General features: G+C 43.5%; 1 protein-coding gene across 1 annotated transcript in view; it reads right to left on the bottom strand.

Annotated features, from left to right (window-relative positions):
* The window catches only part of CAMK1D (calcium/calmodulin dependent protein kinase ID), a 1,292,386-nt gene that overhangs the window by 224,297 nt on the left and 1,049,847 nt on the right, over positions 1–18,242 (bottom strand). The window contains exon 4 of the mRNA XM_069228669.1: positions 17,716–17,854. Coding sequence (XP_069084770.1) covers positions 17,716–17,854 — 139 coding nt within the window. The remainder of the gene's footprint in view (positions 1–17,715; positions 17,855–18,242) is intronic.

Genomic DNA, 18,242 nt, shown 5'->3' with positions numbered 1-18,242 from the left:
GTCTCTGTGTTGTGTTGTTTGCGTGGTGGTAAGCATGTGAATGAATGCATGTAAGAATGGTGAAGTGAGTGCTGTCTGCATGTCAGTCTGATTGTGTGTAAGAATGTGTGCGAGCAGGTCTGGAAATATACATGTATGAATGCGTGTATGCCAGTGTGTGTATGAATGCATGTATGCTAGTGTGAGTGATTGGGTGTATGCATGGTGCGTGTCTGTGGGTGTGTGCGTGTATAGGGGGTGGGAGGTGAGTGAGAGGATCGGAGGGGGTGGGGGTGTGTGTTTGGATTGGAGAGGGTGGGGTGGGGTGTTTGGATCGGAGGGGATGGGTGTGTGTGTTTGGATCGGGGTGGGGGTGCATGTGAATGTCAGGGTTGGGGGGGTTAGTCTGTGTATGGGTTGTGGGGTGGAGCTTTGGATGTAGGGGTGGTGGGGGTGCTAGGTGTGTGTTTTGGGGGTGGGGGAGCCACCTACCAGTGACAGGAAAGAATTTCCCTGTCATCGGTAGGGCCTACCGCCATGGTTTTCATAGTGTTGCTAACGCCACGAAAACCATGGTGGTAGATAGGCTCATAATGCTGCCGGCGGTACTATGCCGGCCCCCGTGCTGGAGATTGATATCTCTGGCCCGGTGGTTGATATAGCCCTGGTGGCATGAGTGGAGAAGTAGAGGGTTGGCTGCAGCCAGCCCTCCATTCTCATAATTTGGCGGTACTACTGCCATATTTACACCTACCCCCGGGGTCATAATGACCCCCCAAGATGTTTTGCCATAGGGCAGGCCTGGACCCAAAGTCTCCCTGCTGGAGGGGGTGCTGAACCATAGAGTTCCAATTTCAAGTCTGACGGCACCATAAGGTACACAGAGAGGCATTGCATAACTTGGTATATTAACATATTTATAAATACATAAAATGTTCTCAGTTATGCCAATTGAAGGCTGGTTGCAACCAGTGTAGTTACAGTAATGTAGAGATGTGTGATAAAATACCATTGGGGCATATTTTACTTTTTCCCTTATATGCATAATTGTTGCTAATCTAGTACCACTCTCTGCAAATGGATGGCAATCCCATTAACACAATGGTGTATGGCAAGGAGGGAAAGCACAGGGCCCTCCATCCCAAGCCACTAGTAGATTTAGTTACTTATTTATTTATTCATTTGCAATTTTATATAGCGCGGGCATTGCCCAAAGGCATAAGAGTGCTTTACAACACACAGAATCCTGGGTTACAACGGGTTACATTAATAATAATTGGATTCAGACTTTTACATCAATGTAAGTATACAGGAATTACCACAGGAGACAGTTACAACAATAGGGCGGAGTACATGAACAGTTAAATGAAGCAGCTGAGGACGCATTGGAGAAAGTAATAAGTCTGGTCCAGGGTGAATTAACCAACATGTCTATCAAATAGGAGGAGCTTGCGGTCCTTTTTGAAGGTTGCTAGGCAGGTGTTTAGAGAGTGTGAGGGAGGCAGGAAGTTCCAGATTCTGGTGGTGCTGCGAGGGAAGAACTGATTCATGTATTGTTTTCGCCTGAAGGTGGGGCGTCCAGGAGCAGGGATTGGGAATTTCTAGAACCCCTATTTGCTCCGGAGACTTTCAGTTTCTCATTTAGATAGCAGGGTGAGGAGGAGTGCAGCACTCTGTGGGTGATGCAAGCAATTTTTAATTAGGGCCTGTGTTTCAGTGGGGAGCCTCTGGAGGGTTAGCAAGGCAGGGGGAAAGTAATCAAATTTATTGAGACCTTCGACAAAGCATTTTGAGGGCCTAGGTGATCATTGGGAATGCCTGAGAGAAGAGAAATTCCATAGTGTAGTCTAGAGAGAATGGGAAACTGAACCACTATTTTGAGGACGTGTACCAGAGTCATTCGTCTGATGTCCCACAGCTGCCTAAGTTGATGTCATGCACAGTTGGCCATGGATGCTATGTGGGTGTGGAGATTAAAACGATTGCCCAGGGTGATGCAGAGTGATCTGGCACTCGTGACAATGGCAGGGTGGCCTACGAAGGCGGGGAGGTTGGCCATTCATTTTGGTATATGTATTTTTGCTTTCTGAGGTGAGATTAAAAGAAATTCCGTTTTAGTTGGGTTGAGTATTAAATGGTGGTTAGACAGGAAGTTTTGAATAATTGAGAGTGTATTTGAAAGCAGGGCAATGTTATTTGGGTATGAGATTTTCAAGTATATTTGGGTATCGTTGGCATAGAGGTGGAAGAGATTCACTGAGTTTCTGAGCATCACACACAGTGGTTCTAGGTAGGGGTTGAAGAGGGCTGGGGAGAGGATTGAACCTTGGGAGACACCTTGGGGACGCTGACTGGTCTTGAGAATGAGTTGCCCATTTTCACAATTTGGGAACGGTTGGATAGGTAAGAGGAAAAACAGTTGAGGACTGTTCTTCCTCATCCCATGCGTCATTAAAGAATACAAAGGAGGTCATAGTGGTTGACAGTGTCAAATGCAGTGGATAAATCCAGGAGGACCAAGAGGCAGGAGTTGCTGGAGCTAAGGATTCTAAGGGAATCATCAACTATTTGGAGGATTGCAGTTTCTGTACTGTGACCCTAGCAGGAACCTGAGCGTGTCTAGGAAGTTGTTTGTTTGGATGTGTGAGGTTAGGTGGGACGTTACTCAGCTTTAAATGACTTTGCTTAATAATGGGAGCGTGGAGACTGGGTGGTAGTTGTTCATGTTCGCTGGCTTCAGAGTTTCTTTTTTTTAAGAGTGGGGTGATTTGACCCATTTTTAGTTGTTCGGGGAAGTGGCCCTGATTAAGAGAGGAATTGACCAAGGTGGGCCATATGTGAAGTAGGTGTGTGGCAAGAGATTTGCTGATAGATCCTAGAATAGCGTCATGATGGTGGTTAGAGTGTTTTACTTTAGAGATAGTTCGTAGTAGGTCATGCTCGGAGACTGGAGAGAAAGATGACCATGGTTGTATTGATTTCCACTGAAGAGATTCAACCATTTCAAGGGAGTCATTAATGGGAAGCGAAATATGGATGTCTCTAATTCTTTTTAATCAAAGAAATCCACTTAGTCATTGCAACAGGACATGGATGGCTTGGGAGGCAAAGTGATAGCAGGGTGTGTAGACTGGGCAGTAACCTTGAACAGGCACTTTGGTCTACTCTTTGCAGAATTCATAAGGGCTGTAATATGGGAGGATTTAGCTCTGAGGTTTTGGTCTTTGTATTGTTTTCTCGCTATGCAAAGCTTAGTCACACTCAGGAAGGATGGTGCTTTTCTCCATTCTTTCTCATATTTTCTGATAAGCTCTAGTTCTTCATAAAGCTTTTTAGAGAACCGGGGCCTAGAGGGTTTTGGTATGGATAATTTGCACTTCAGTGGTGAAAATATGTCAATAAGGGATTCAAGGAGGTGAACTTGTCAGTGGCCTAGTTGATGTCAAGATGGGGTGTGGTCATAATTAGGGTGGGAAGGACAATGACGGCCAAGGCTCTGTGTCAAGGTTAGATGTGTCTCTAAATCATATTTTCTCTTTCTTGGCTTGACCATATGTTTTGGTGTAAGAGCAGGTTAGAGAGAACAGGATCTACATGTGATCAGACCAGTTGACTGGAATGGGGTCACAAATGTACGTTAGGGGTAATTGGAGATTATGAGATCCAGAATGGCGCATTTGTGGTCTATAGGTTTATGGCAATGTTGTTGGAGATTGTTGGCACTGAGAAAGGAGGTAAAAGTGTCCACATCACTATTGCCCATGTCTCCCCAGTGGATGTTGAAGTCACCAAAGAAGATATTGTTGTCAGAGCTGATAAGTTGGGAGGTGAAGTAATCAATGCATTCCTCGATGAAGGTGTTGTTCAGATCCAGTGAATGGTATATCAAATTCAGTCTGAGGTTGGAGGAAGTGGATGTGGACAGTTCCGCTGACAAGCTTTTGAAGGACTCAAAGTGAGTTGTTAGGAGGGTTCGGCATCTCAGAGAGTTTTGGTGAATGAGTCGAGAACTCCAACGTGTCTATCATCCTGGTCGTGCTCCAAAATGGAGTAGTTGGGAGTGAGAAGAAGGTCAAGAGCATGGTTAGATGAGACATTGAGCCAAATGTCCGCGAGGATCAGGATGTCAAGGTTATGATTCAGGATCGAGTCTGAAAGCTCAAGACAAAGAATGACAATTGTGCAGCATGCAGTTCAGGGAGAAGCGGTTGTCTTTCTGAACTGGTTGATACTGGAGGATAGTTGGGATTTGTATCAAGTTATGAGGGGATGGGTGTGCGCTGAGATGGTGTGTATGAGGTTTAACATCGTCAGAGATGATAGTGGACATTAGACAGCCCCCCACAGGAAGGTAAGAGGAGGGGAAAGCAGGTAGATTGGAGGAGGGGGAAGGGGAAATTGAAGCTGCATAACTCTTTAGGAGATGCAGTAGGTCTGCGTGGTCAGGGGGATATGTTTATTTGGGTCTGGGTAGGTGGCTGTCTCTGGTTATGCTAGGAAGGTATGGGGGGAGGGTCCGCTGGGGGTGATGAGGATAGGAGTGGTGGGAAGACAGAGAGTCACCAAATTGGAATAAAGCTGAGGTGAGGATGTCCATTCTTCAAGAGAGGTGTGAGAACGAGGGAAGGATATTGTTTAAAAAGGGGCCAGTTGTGCTGGTTGTTGGTGTCTGGTGAATGGAGATCTTGGGGCAGGAGACGAAAAAGGAAGGGGGGGTGGGGACTTGTGGGACGACTGTGGTGAGGAAAGAGGGGTGCCAATGGCAACCAGAGTGGGAGATAATAGTTTGTGGAAGATAGGAGAAGAGTGGTGTGGGGATGGCTTGTGGGAGGGATGTTCACTGTCTAGGATAGGCGGTGAGACATGGGTTGTGGGGGGCATAACGGATTGTGGGACAGTCCGGGGTGAGATCAGTGGTCCCGGTGGACCAGGTGGGGGGGAGTGGGATTCAAGGATTTGAACTTTTCGGTGGCCTAGTTAATGTCAAGATGGGGTGTGATCACAATTAGGGTGTAAAGGGCAGTGACGGTCATGGCTTCTGTGTCAAGGTTAGATGTGTCTCTAAATCATATTTTCTCTTTCATGGGTTGACTATCGGTGGGTGGAAAGGGGGAATCTGAAGGATCATATATGAGCCAGAGGGTGGGAAAGATTATGTCAATCGTGCCTAGGATTGTGTCTTTGGCTTGGAACACGATCTTCCCATTGTTATAAATAGAAATAGAGAGGTTGCCCGAGAGGCCAAAGGGGAAGCAACATTTGAGTTTGCTTCCAAAGGGGATGTTGGAGAGAGAGGCAGATGGGAGAAAACTGTTTAAGGATTTGATCCATAGGTCAGTGTTGTGTATGAAGAGGAGGTCGGTTTGAAGGGAATGTTTACATTGGCAGTGGTATTGGTCTGCAAAGAGGGCTTCTGGGAAATCTCGTAAGGTCCTGTGTTTCAAGTTTTTCATTGCATGTTTAGAAAGGTTTGGAGGGGTATTTAATCTTGAAAGCATTTATGCCGGATTTGGAAAGGGGCACTAGGGGGAGCTGAGGGCAGCGGGTATCAATGGCATGATTGGGGGCTGATGCCAGGATTCCACTTTTTACAAACAGATTCTGAGAGGTGTTGTGTAAAAAAAACAAAAAAACTCCAAATAGGATTGCCCCTTAAAGGTAATCAGTTGAAATCAGCATGGGGTCATTCAGTAATTCATTGTAAAGAGCTGATAGAGAAACCTAGTTGAGCCTTTAATGGTTGTTGTAAGATTTAATACCATTCAAGGATGGCTGCCCATTTGGAGGTGTGGTGCTGTCTTTATGTTGGGGAAGTCTTTCCATGATTTCCACTGTCATTCAGTCCATCTTCTATTTTGTTGAATAAGAAGGGCTGACATTTTTAGGGAGGAGAAAGGATCCACAAAATGGCAGGGGGCAACAGAAGTCACTGTTTTGGTCAAAAGAGAGTGTCACTCATTGTCGTTGAATGTCATTCGCAATTACACTAAAAATATGGAAATGACACACATAAGCAATCTGAAAACTTGGCAGATGATCCTATTGAGGGCTCATACTGCCATGCAGGGTGAGGCTCCCCCACTGACACCCTGCAGAAAACGAAGAAAAAGAGCCATGCTGTGTGTAGGAAGTTGGCTCTGTATGTACTATTTCAAAGTAAGAACCAGTGTGCACAGAGTCCAAGGGTTCCCCTTAGAGGTAAGATAGTGGCAAAAAGAGATAATTCGAATGCTCTAGGATGTGGTTGTGTGGTCGAGCAGTAGGCTTATCAGAGGGTAGTGTTAAGCATTTGTTGTACACACACAAGCAATAAATGAGGAACACACACTCAAAGACAATTCCAGGCCAATAGGTTTTAATATAGAAAAATATATTTTCTTAGTTTATTTTAAGAACCACAGGTTCAAGATTTACAAACAATACTTTAAATGGAAGGTATTTCACTTAGGTACTTTAAGAACTTTGAATTATCACAATAGCATGTACAGTTTTGACAAAAATGGCAATAAGCTATTTTAAAAGTAGACACAGTGAAAAAATCAACAGTTCCTGGGGGAGGTAAGTAAATGTTAGGTTCACAGGTAAGTAAAACACGTACAGGGTTCAAAGTTGGGTCCAAGGTAGCCCACCATTGGGGGTTCAAGGCAACCCACAAGTTACCACACCAGCAGCTCAGGGCCGGCCAGGTGCAGAGGTCAAAGTGGTGCCCAAAACACATAGGCTTCAATGGAAATAGGGGTGCCCCGGTTCCAGTCTACCAGCAGGTAAGTACCCGCGTCTTCGGAGGGCAGACCAGGGGGGTTTTGTCGGGCACTGGGGGGGGACACAAGCAGGCACAGAAAGTACACTCTCAGCAGCACAAGGGCGGCCGGGAGCATAGTGCAAACAGGCGTCGGGTTTTCAATAGGAATCAATGAGGAGACCCGGGGGTCTCTTCAACGATGCAGGCAGGCACGGGGCTCCTCGGGGTAGCCACCACCTGGGCTAGGCAGAGGGTCGCCTGGGGGTCGCTCCTGCACTGGAGTTCGGTTCCTTCAGGTCCTGGGGGCTGCGGGTGCAGTGTGGTTTCCAGGCGTCGGGTTCCTTGAAGCAGGCAGTTGCGGTCATGGGGAGCCTCTGGATTTCCTCTGCAGGTGTTGCTGTGGGGGCTCAGAGGGGTCAACTCTGGCTACTCACGGGCTCGCAGTCACCGGGGAGTCCTCCCTGTAGAGTTAGTTTTCTGCAGGTCGAGCCGGGGGCGTCGGGTGCAGAGTGGAAAGTCTCACGCTTCCGGCGGAAAAAGTGTGGTCTTTAAAAGTTGCTTCTTTGTTTCAAAAAGTTGCAGTTTCTTGAACAGGGCCACTGTTCTCAGGAGCTTCTAAGTCCTTTAGATGCAGGGTAGTCCTCTAAGGCTTCAGAGGTCGCTGGACCCTGTTGGATGCATCGCTGTTGCAGTTTTTCTTCTAAGTAGGGAGACAGGCCGGTGGGGCTGGGGCCAAATCAGTTGTCGTCTCCGTCTTCACTGCAGGGCTTCAGGTCAGCAGTCCTTCTTCTTCTTTAGGTTGCAGGAATCTCTCTTCCTCGTTCTGGGAGCCCCTAAATACTCAATTTAGAGGTGTGTTTAGGTCTGGGAGGGCAGTAGCCAATGGCTACTGGCCCTGAGGGTGGCTACACCCTCTTTGTGCCTCCTCCCTGTGGGGAGAGGGGCACATCCCTAATCCTATTGCAAGATGGAGAATTTCTAAAAGTAAGAGTCACCTCAGCTCAGGACACCTTAGGTGCTGTCCTGACTGGGGAGTGACTCCTCCTTGTTTTTCTCAATATCTCTTCCAGCCTTGCCGCCAAAAGTGTGGGCAGTGGCCGGAGGGGCGGGCATCTCCACTAGCTGGGATGCCCTGTGGCGCTGTAACAAAGGGGGTGAGCCTTTGAGGCTCACCGCCAGGTGTTACAGTTCCTGCAGGAGGAGGTGAGAAGCACCTCCACCCAGTACAGGCTTTGTTCCTGGCCACAGAGCGACAAAGACACTCTCCCCATGTGGCCTGCAACATGTCTGGTGTGTGGCAGGCTGGCAAAAAATAGTCAGCCCACACTGGAGTCGGGTATGTTTTCAGGGGGCATCTCTAAGATGCCCTCTGGGTGTATTTTTAGTATAAAGTGCACACTGGCACCAGTGTGCATTTATTGTGCTGAGAAGTTTGATACCAAAATTCACAGTTGTCAGTGTAGCCATTATGGTGCTGTGGTGTTCGTGTTTGACAGACTCCCAGACCATATACACTTATGACTACCCTGCACTTATAATGTCTAAGGTTTTGCTTAAACACTGTAGGGCCATAGTGCTCATGCACCTATGCCCTCACCTGTGGTATAGTGCACCCTACCTTAGGGCTGTAAGGCCTGCTAGAGGGGTGACTTATCTATGCCATAGGCAGTGTGAGGTTGGTATGGCACTCTTAGGGGAGTGCCATGTCGACTTAGTCATTTTCGCCCCACCAGCACACACATGCTGGCAAGCATAAGACATGCTGCAGCCCTCAGAGACCTTCCATGGCATCAGGGCCCTTGGTACCAGGGGTACCAGTTACAAGGGACTTGCCTGGGTGCCAGGGTTGTGCCAATTGTGGAGACAAAGGTACAGTTTAGGGAGAGAACACTGGTGCTGGGGCCTGGTTCGCAGGGTCCCAGCACACTTTCAAATCATAACTTGGCATCAGCAAAGGCAAAAAGTCAGGGGGTAACCATGCCAAGGAGGCATTTCCTTACACTGTGGCACTCACCATGGGCTGCACCAGGGCCTCTGCCACCCCCAGGAATAGCAGACTGGCGCCATGCTGCAGCAAATTTCAACACCACGGGCCCAGTCTCAGGTAAGTCCATTATGTAGTGTAATGCGCTGCATGTTCACGCACATCCACTGGAAGCCCGCTCGCCAGCAATGAAAGAGGAGCCACCCTGTCCCATGCAGGGGAGTCCTCCAGTAGGCTTTCACAACTTTCTTGGGTTCCAGGAACCCCAATGGCAAGACAGTGAGCTCCCTCCGGTCATTCGGACCATAGTGAGCGGGCCACCCGCTGCCTCCGGCACTCAACAGTAGATGCTGGGTTAGTTTATGATCTGCCCTGTAATGTATACAGGTTTATAATTATACCTAGAAGTAATAACTTCCCTCCTAATGCAATACCTGTGCAGGCTGTGGTCAAGCTATTCAAAGGCTTCTTTCTGGTCCATGAACGACGGACGTTTTACATTCTATTTCATATTTAGCCTAATGCCATGTTGCTTCATATGTAGCTGCTATGCCTAATGTACAGTTTTTTCTTTAGTCTTTCTTGGGAAATATGTTTTATTCCCAGACAGAGGGAACAGATCATGGCTATTGTTAATGAGGCTAAAGATGTCCCCTTCTTCTCAATTGGCCCTCACCTGAACAACTTGCATCAAAGCTACTACACAAATAACGGTGCACTTTATTTTCCTTAAACCTTCATACAATATTATGTTTTGCTTCATCTGAGCAACACATGCTTGAGACTATTACTCACTCCTTTCCATATATTTGTAATTTTGCCATTAGCAGGCCAGGTGCTAGCTTATGGTCCAATGATTAAATTCATAATGGACAGAATGAACACCACTTGCAGTATGCGGCAACACCATCAATCAAATTTCATCACTGACTCTCGTTGCCAACTATCACAACACTTCTTCTCTTGCTCACCCCTTTGCCGTAAGGCATTCATTTATGGTGCTGATATGTACTGCATGTTCATTCTAACCATTATGAATTGGACCACTGGACTTTAAGCTGGCATTTATTTTTCTAATGCACTGGCAATATCTACAGAATTATCAAAATAATTCACACCCTCCTCACCACAGTTTTTCCAAATAAGAAAATCTAATTACGGAGTTTACTGCTGTATATGGGAAGTTATCTTACCCAAAATGTTTTGGTCCTTTGCAAATAAGGATCACCTTTTCTATTCTTCGGCTTAAAGAAAAATATAACAATAGACTACACATTACTGAATGTTTCATGTACCATAGCGTGTTGGGCCTTCACACAAAGTACACTTCAATTAAATAGCAGAGGAGAAGTTTAGGTTGGTGTCTAATGCTATAGAACAAATACACTCATCAGATATTGCAAAGTATGCTATAAATGAGAAATAATGATTAAACTTTATTAATTAGTTCTACATTTTTTTGCAGCATGCCTCTATAAAATCTATACATAATATTTTGCATAAGGTTTACTTCTACCCAGTTCAATAATGATTATTTTACCACTGACTTACACTCTCTTTTTAGACGATTTTTGACCCAGCAAAATAGATGATCTATTAATTATATTGTTTGTGCTTTTACATCCAAGGAAAACTGTTAGATATTGTTATCTAGTTGGCAGAGTTATGCACCCTGTCCACATAGGGACCACGATCTTAGTCAGGCTAACTCAGATGCCCACCCTAAATTAACCTGTGCTGACCCTCTAGTAGCTTGGCACAGAGTAGTCAGGTTTAACTTAAGAGGCAATGTGGAAAGTATTTGTGCAGTATTTACATTTTAGCAACACTTTGAAAACACCAAAGACTCCACAAGAGTTTAGAAAAATAGAGAATATTTATCTGAGTAAAATAAGACCAAAATGACAAAAATTCATTAAGAAGAAGTAGAGATATGGATTTTTAAAGATTAAGGGGGTCATTATGACCCTGGTGGTCTTGAGACCAGGGCCAATGTGGTGGTCTGACAGCCACATTACGACCATGGACGTAGCGCCACAGTCGAACAGCCAGCACTGCCAGAATGGTTAAAGTGAGAAAATGTCAACTTTTTGAAAGTAGCATTTTCAGACTTACAATTTAAAATCCAACTTCACCATATGTTGTGATTTTAAATTGTGAGTCCAGAGATACCAAACTTAACATTTCTATCTTCTCTCACTTGGAAATTACACTTAAAAGATGTTTTAAGGCAACCCCAATGTTAACGTATGGGGGAGATAGGCCTAGCAGTAGTGAAACTCAATTTTTATAGTTTTTCACTACTTGGACATTTTAAACTGAAAATGACATGTCCAACTTTTTAAATATACTGCACACTGGTCTTGGGGCTAACCAGGTCCTATATTAGCAGTAACTTATATGTTATAATAAAAAGGAAGGTTTGAGCCTGTCAAGTGGGTGCCCACACAGGCTCTGCAGTGCCAGGCCTGAGGCATGTTTACAGGGCTACTGTAGTGAGGGTATAATCAGTGCTGCAGGCTCACTTTTAGCATTTAATTTACGGGCCCTGGGCACATAAAGCACACTTTACTGGGGACTTACGAGTAAATAAAATTGCCAGTTGTGGATAAACCAATATTATCGTGTTTTGAGTACAGAGCAATTGCACTTTATCACTGGTCAGCAGTGGTAAAGCACATAGAATCCTAAAGTAGGCAAATATGAAATCTGAAAAACAGGTGGTCAGAAGGCAACAAGTCAGAGGAAACCATGCTAAGGATGCTAGGTCTAACTGAAACCATTACACATATTGCTCACTTTAGCCTCTAAATATAAGGAAATGTGAATGCCTGTTATAACTTTTGTTCAATTGAAAGTGCTATATAGGAATTCAAGTATGATCAATTAGCCTGTGAGGGTTGTGGCTGAGCAGCAAGCAAGATGGCCACATTCCTGTAAGTGCCGGGCAGTCATGGAACTTTATCATTATGCTTGGCTCTTTTTGGTTGGAGACTTGTGGCCTCATTACAAGCTTTGCAGTGGTGGTAGGACCTCTGCAATCCTGGCGGTTCAACCACCACATTACGGACCCGGCAGTCGGACCGCCATCCCTGCCTGCAACATGGTTCCTGATGGGGTGAGGGTGGTTGGACTTGTGGTTAGCCATGGCGGTGCTGAGTTTAGCACCACTGTGCTGATCACTAGTCCCCTTTCCACCGGCCTTTTGGTGGAAAGGATGTGCTGGGGACTACAAGTGGGCCCCTGCACTGCCCATGACAAGTTTTGGGCAGTGCAGGGCCCCCCCTACCTAGCACCCTTGGAATGATGCTTTGCATGCACTGTTGTTGGGGGGCAATAAATTGAAAAGAAAGGGTTAGCACAGTGATCTAAAGCGTTTTTGTTTTCAATTAACTGTGTTGCCTGATTAGCTGTATAGGTATTTTAGCAGAAAGTTCTACCTTTACCTTACCAAAAGCAAGCCCCAGTTACAACAAGGTCAGGGGGGTCGCAGAATGCCTGAAATTGACTATTTAGTGTGCACAATGGCCTGGTAATAACTCGGGCAGGTGATAAGAACATGTGTTTCTCTACTCAGTGCCAGGCATCTGTATTTTGTCATTTCAGTAAGGTGTTATCAGGGCCATTAGCTTGAATCCAACTGAGGGTGTGCAGCCATTCACCAGCTGTGGGTGCAAAAAAGGGATGCTTGCGAGCTTTATGGGACAGGCCTCACAGGCAAACTTTGTGCATTGTGGGTCATTGTACTCATATGCACCTTTGTAATTACAGTGCAGCAGCTTGAGAGTCAATCACTAATGGCTGTACTGTGGAGATTCCTGGACTCTCAGTTGAAGAGTAGGTTTTTGAGCCCACTTATCAAGTGGTGAGGATGTGGCCTTGCGTCAGAGCTGCCAACTTTGAAAATGGGGAACCAGCTTTGAGTTCAGGGTATGTAAATCTGCAAAAGCATCAAGTAAAAATTATTACTTTCAAAGGCAATAGCACTGAGATGCTGTGTCCCCTTAAAGTGAACCCCAATCCCTCACCCTGCACGCTGCCCAGCCCAGTCCCACCACTCTCCAACTTGACCAGCCGTCACTGCTAATCAGGGTTTCTTAAAAAGCTGCTAATGCAAGAGATTTTTCTAATGTTATCACACTTGTCTTTACACTTAAGACCCCGATAATGGTTTCATCTGCTGAAAAAAATATTTGATAGTATTGTTAATGTAAGTTTAAGACTCTTCATTGCTTTTGGTTTTGGCACTCATTATATTTCATTTGTTAAACTACTTTTCTTGTTTCCTAGTGTCTTTGTAAACAATTGTTTCTCCTCCTATTATAATTTAAGGTATGGACCGGACAGGAATGTCCGCTTCTTCCTTTATTGTTTTTATTATGTTAAGAACCCTTCTTTGCACACTTGAGACACAGTTCCTCCATTGTTAGATTTAAACACAATGATTTAGAAGGTCAAGTTTCAAATTATGCAATGACATTCTATTATATGTGGCTAATCCTTCTTCCCTATTGAAAACTTTGTTGAATGAAGTTTAATTTTATTTGCAAATTTCTGGTTATAAACTGAACTCAAATGAAACAGATATTCTTCCTTTGAACGTATTATGCATGTGTTTGATGTTTGAAGGTTCTAATTGTATGTAGAGCCTAATCAAGGTTAAACTAGATATTTTGTTTTACCCTTATATTAAGAAAACTATTCAGTTTAATATTTGTTCCCTGAAACTAAATCACATGACCTGTCATCACTTGATCCCCATTATCTATTAAATGGTGGGTGAATTGTTATTTCTCCGTTATCTTTTAAGATTTCTAATTATTTATTTTTAGCAATTTGATAGCATTTGCTCACAATTCCTAAAGAATACAAAAGTGCATTGTATTGGTTTGTCAAAACATGACAAATAAATTAAAGATTTGAAAAAGTATCGCTCTTTTTCATCATCAGGCAAGCTAGTGCTTTATTATTTAAATATGATGATACTCCTGATCCCTGGGTTAGACATGAATGCAAATGTTTTGCTAATTTCACCTATAAGAAAATTCTTCATATGGCCAATTGGCACATTCTCCACAAAAATAACATGTTAAAGTACACTCATTGTATTATTCATAAAACCCGATTTTCATGAATACTCCACTCTGAGATACTTATTCTCATCTATATTCTGGAATAGCAACTACCTGAAAATACATCCTTGTGTTGAAAGCATTGGGAACAAAAGGATATCTCCTACATAAATCAGATGTGGAATGGTTCCCCTACAGTACCTTACACAAAAATTACAAAAAATAGATTCATTATTTAATATGCTTGCTAATGAATATACAATGAAAATGTATATTACGCATACTTCATTTTCAAATTATTCATCCAGGGCCTCAGATGTGCTTGGATATACCACCATGACGTTGTAATAGTTGGATATTGAACAGTATTATACCATTGCTGCCATAATTTATAGATCAGCCCATTACCCAACTGTAAGTAGACCTAAATCCCACATTGAACTCTTATAGAAAAATTATAATCAGCATGCCTTTGATGTGCAACCCTAAAGCAAAGTTATGCTTAAGTTATTCAAAACATCTAAATCAGCAAATGTTACTCAATCTGTGTTAATTGTATATAATAGATTACTTGGTACACCATTTCATGTGAGCAAATGCATTAATTCTACCAATTTATGTTGATACTGCAAAAAAAGGTACACTGCTTCATAACTTACTTGTGGGTATGGTATTTCATGTTGGAATTTTGTATGGTCTAAATGTACTGAGACTGTAAATTTCAATATTCACATTTCCTTTGATAATGTGATACCAGGTTGCTTATCACCGTCTTGTTGTGATTATAATTGTAATGTTAAGCTATTGAACATTTTATTGCCATTACAGTTAGGCAAATAATAATGCTCTCTTTTTATTGTTTCATAAAACTTTAATATTTTTAAAATGATATGCTCTTTTGTCTCATTCAGGTCTATACTATGTATACTCTAAGTAGGTGATTGCTATAATAGACGTGTTAGTTTTATTCCATGTATTTTTCTCAGTACATGTTGCTTATTGTTTCAATAAAAATGCGTTAAACAGAAAAGGCTGGAAACGTGTGCACTTAAACATGCCTTTGCTCTAGTGGTATCTTTTGCATATGATTGGAAATTCTTTGAATAAATGGATTACAGACTTCTAATAGTGCCCTCCTGTGTTTATCTCATTTGCAATCAATACAGATCATAAGTAGAATTTTCCACATTAAACACACTTTCATTGAAATTCCACAAAGTAGTAACATTTATTGGAGGAAGCTCAATAAGTAGATCCAATAAATTATTCACTGGCAATGGCACTAAATCTTATCATTATTCTCCATGTAGGTTTGAAAATATGCTAACATTAAAAACACCTGGGGTACTGAAGTCTCATCCAAGGTACACTTAACCACTAAAATATTATTTGACTGAACTTTAACTTGTGCTGGTTTTGAAGTCTAAGAAAGCAGGGCCTATAACTTCTCTGAGCTTTGAGTTGTGAAGATGGAGCCCTCCAATGTACAGTGTATCAGAATAAAAGACCTTAGCAAATGCTTTAAAAGGACATATTGAGGCAGCTGAACCTATAGCTCTAAAGATGGCAACAAGGGAGCCACCATCCTAAATTGCAATTGGGTTCTCTGTGTGGCGGTGGCACACTTTTCATAAATATATATAAATATATATCAGGACATACTTTCCACTGAAATAGCATTTTCTGACTTTGTGTATATCTTTGACACAGTTTGACGAATCTTCACAAAAGTTTCCAAAAAAGTGTGCCCGTGAACCTTGTTGTGCATGGAAAGTTTCGGGTGGATTCGTCAAGCTGGGCAGAGAAAAAGGGGGAGTCAAAAAAGGGAATTCACATGTTAATTCCCATAAGGATTTTGAATATGGTTATAAACCCGAGCTGCTTGACGGAATTACACCAAATTTGGCAGAAAGGTAGCTTTTGATCCAGAAAGAAGCCTTTTTGTTATTTGGTGTAAGTCCGTTGAGTAGTTTTTGAAATATTAAAAGAAAACCAAATTTGTACACCTCGAGCTGTGAAGGGTTCGCTAATACTCCCAGTCTCATGCACAGATCTGATTGGCTGCCAACACTTCAACCAGGAAGTGTTGGCTGTCATTTTGAGGGGCAGGGTACTGTTACCCTATCACTCTAGCCTTTGTGCAGGGGTCCTCCAGGGACCACCCCTCCTTAAAAGGATTTTGTTTTTCAAATCTCTGTGAAAATTGTGGCAAATACGTGAATTTCACTGTGATTGTAAGGAAAAAAGAACAAGCCCAGTTTCTGGCACTTGCTTTTCATTTTGTCCCCGTGGTGCCCCCCCCCCCCAAGGCTTATGAAAGCCCTGCGACCGCCACCTCCAGGGGCACTGCTTATGTTTGAGGGGTGGCCATGAAGCACCCCCATGTCCCAGGGACCACCACCTCCCCAGAACAAAAGTTGTTAAGTTGATGCAGTGGGTGACACGTGACTCCCCCTCAGCCCCAGGGACAGCTACCTACCAATGACACTGCAAATTATTTATGAGGGCAGGTCCGCTGGTCCCACCCGCTCCCTGGGCACCCACACCTCCCTGCGGCAGAACTAAAATAAATAAAATAAAATAAGGGCCAGTGCGACACCCCCCCTGCAGCCCAGGGGACTGCCACCTCTCTGGGGCAGTAAAACTGAAGAAGGGGGCCCTGCAGCCAATCCCCAACCCCCATCCCACATGGCCAAAGGCCGTGTGTGGCGTGAAGTTGGGTAGTTACAGGGGGTTGACTGTAAGGTCTGGTTGCAGGCCAGGCCCTGCAGCCAACCCCTGCTGCGCACGGCTGAAAGCCATTCGTGATGAGGTATTGGGTGGTTATAGAGGGTTGGCTGCAGGGCCTGATGCAGGCCAGGCCCTGCTCCCAACTGCTGTACCGCACAGCCAAAGGCTGTGCATGGCGCAGGGTTAGTTAGCTATAGGGGCTTCGCAAAAAGCTGTGAACGGCAGAGATTGAATTAATGTATAGTAGTTAAAATTACTTTAACTTAAAAAAAGTGATATTCACTGAAGAAACCAAACGTTACCGGGATGTTACGGTTAGAAAATAGAATTTAAAAAATCATTGAAATTCAATACAAAAACAATGGTTGCAGGGACGTTATAGTTAGGCTCACATTTTAAAAATACAAAACCATAGAAATTCAGCTGTTATAGTCACCTCAAGTAACTATAACACATGCCCTAAGATAACTATAACTCGCACCATCACCATACACTGCTAATTACCTCACAAATTACAGCACTCATGACATCTTTGATAACATCATTGATAATATTAATGTAATATTTGCAGTAAAATTTTTGATGAAAAAACTGCATGGTGGGGCGTCAGCTATAGTTACCTTCTTGCACAAGCTATAGTTACTTGAGGTAACTAACTATAACAGGTGAATTTCTATGGTTTTGTATGTTTAAAATGTGAGCCTAACTATAACATCCCTGTAACGTTTTTTTTAACGTTAAGTAATTTTAAATACTATGGCCCATATTTATACTTTTTAGCGCCGTATTTGGGTCATTTTGTGATGCAAAAGCGGCGCAAAAATACAAAATACAATTGTGTTTTGTAAGTTTGCGCCTCTTTTGCGTCAAAAAGCGGCACAAAAGCGGCGCTACAAAAGTATAACTATGGGCCTATATCTTATTTCAACCACCGCCTGGCACAGCCTTTGGCCGTGCACGGCAGGGGTTAGTCGCAGCGGGGGATAGCCTGTGCCCAAGCCCCTATACACCCATCCTCTAGATGTTGTTTTATTTTCACTTTCATAAACTTACTAGTTACATTCAACACAGAGAACGGAGTGTTGGGGAAATGAGTTTAAATAGATGGTTCAAAACCGAGAATCTGAAAAGTAATACATAACAAGTTAAAACGGAGGCAACAGGAAATTATATTGTACAACACACGTAAGGTCTACGTGTCAACTCACCTTGAGATCTCGGTGTACAATACCCATCCGGTGTAGATAGAATACTGCATCCAGGACCTGCCGTATCAAAGTACTTGCATCTTTTTCTGTATAAAATCCTTTTTCTACTATTCGGTCAAACAGTTCTCCTCCAGAAACTCTGAAAAAAATTACAGAAAGCATAAGAAATTATGATAGCTATAGCGGAAATAGAGCAAATACGATGTGATTAGGTGATATAAAATCATGAGAAGGGAGAGATTTAATTAATTCTTGAAGATGTCACATACTACAACTTTTGCTAAGGTTGATTTAAAGATAACAAGGAATCATTCTTTTTTTTAGAAAAACACCTCGAATATCTGCGAGTGAATTGCACACCTTAAACAGTAGTCAGATTTTGGAAACGGCCATGTAGTTATCGGGTTCTCATACTAGCAGAACTGTGTGCTCACTGCTACACCCCCACAACCCTACTTTACAAATCCAAGAGAGCACAGAATCTTTGACCAGGGGTGGGAGTCTGCCTATTGGCACAATCATGGTGA

Source organism: Pleurodeles waltl, chromosome 4_1 (assembly GCF_031143425.1).
Source record: "Pleurodeles waltl isolate 20211129_DDA chromosome 4_1, aPleWal1.hap1.20221129, whole genome shotgun sequence".
Lineage (NCBI taxonomy): Eukaryota > Metazoa > Chordata > Amphibia > Caudata > Salamandridae > Pleurodeles > Pleurodeles waltl.
This window is presented reverse-complemented; position numbering and strand designations above follow the sequence as displayed.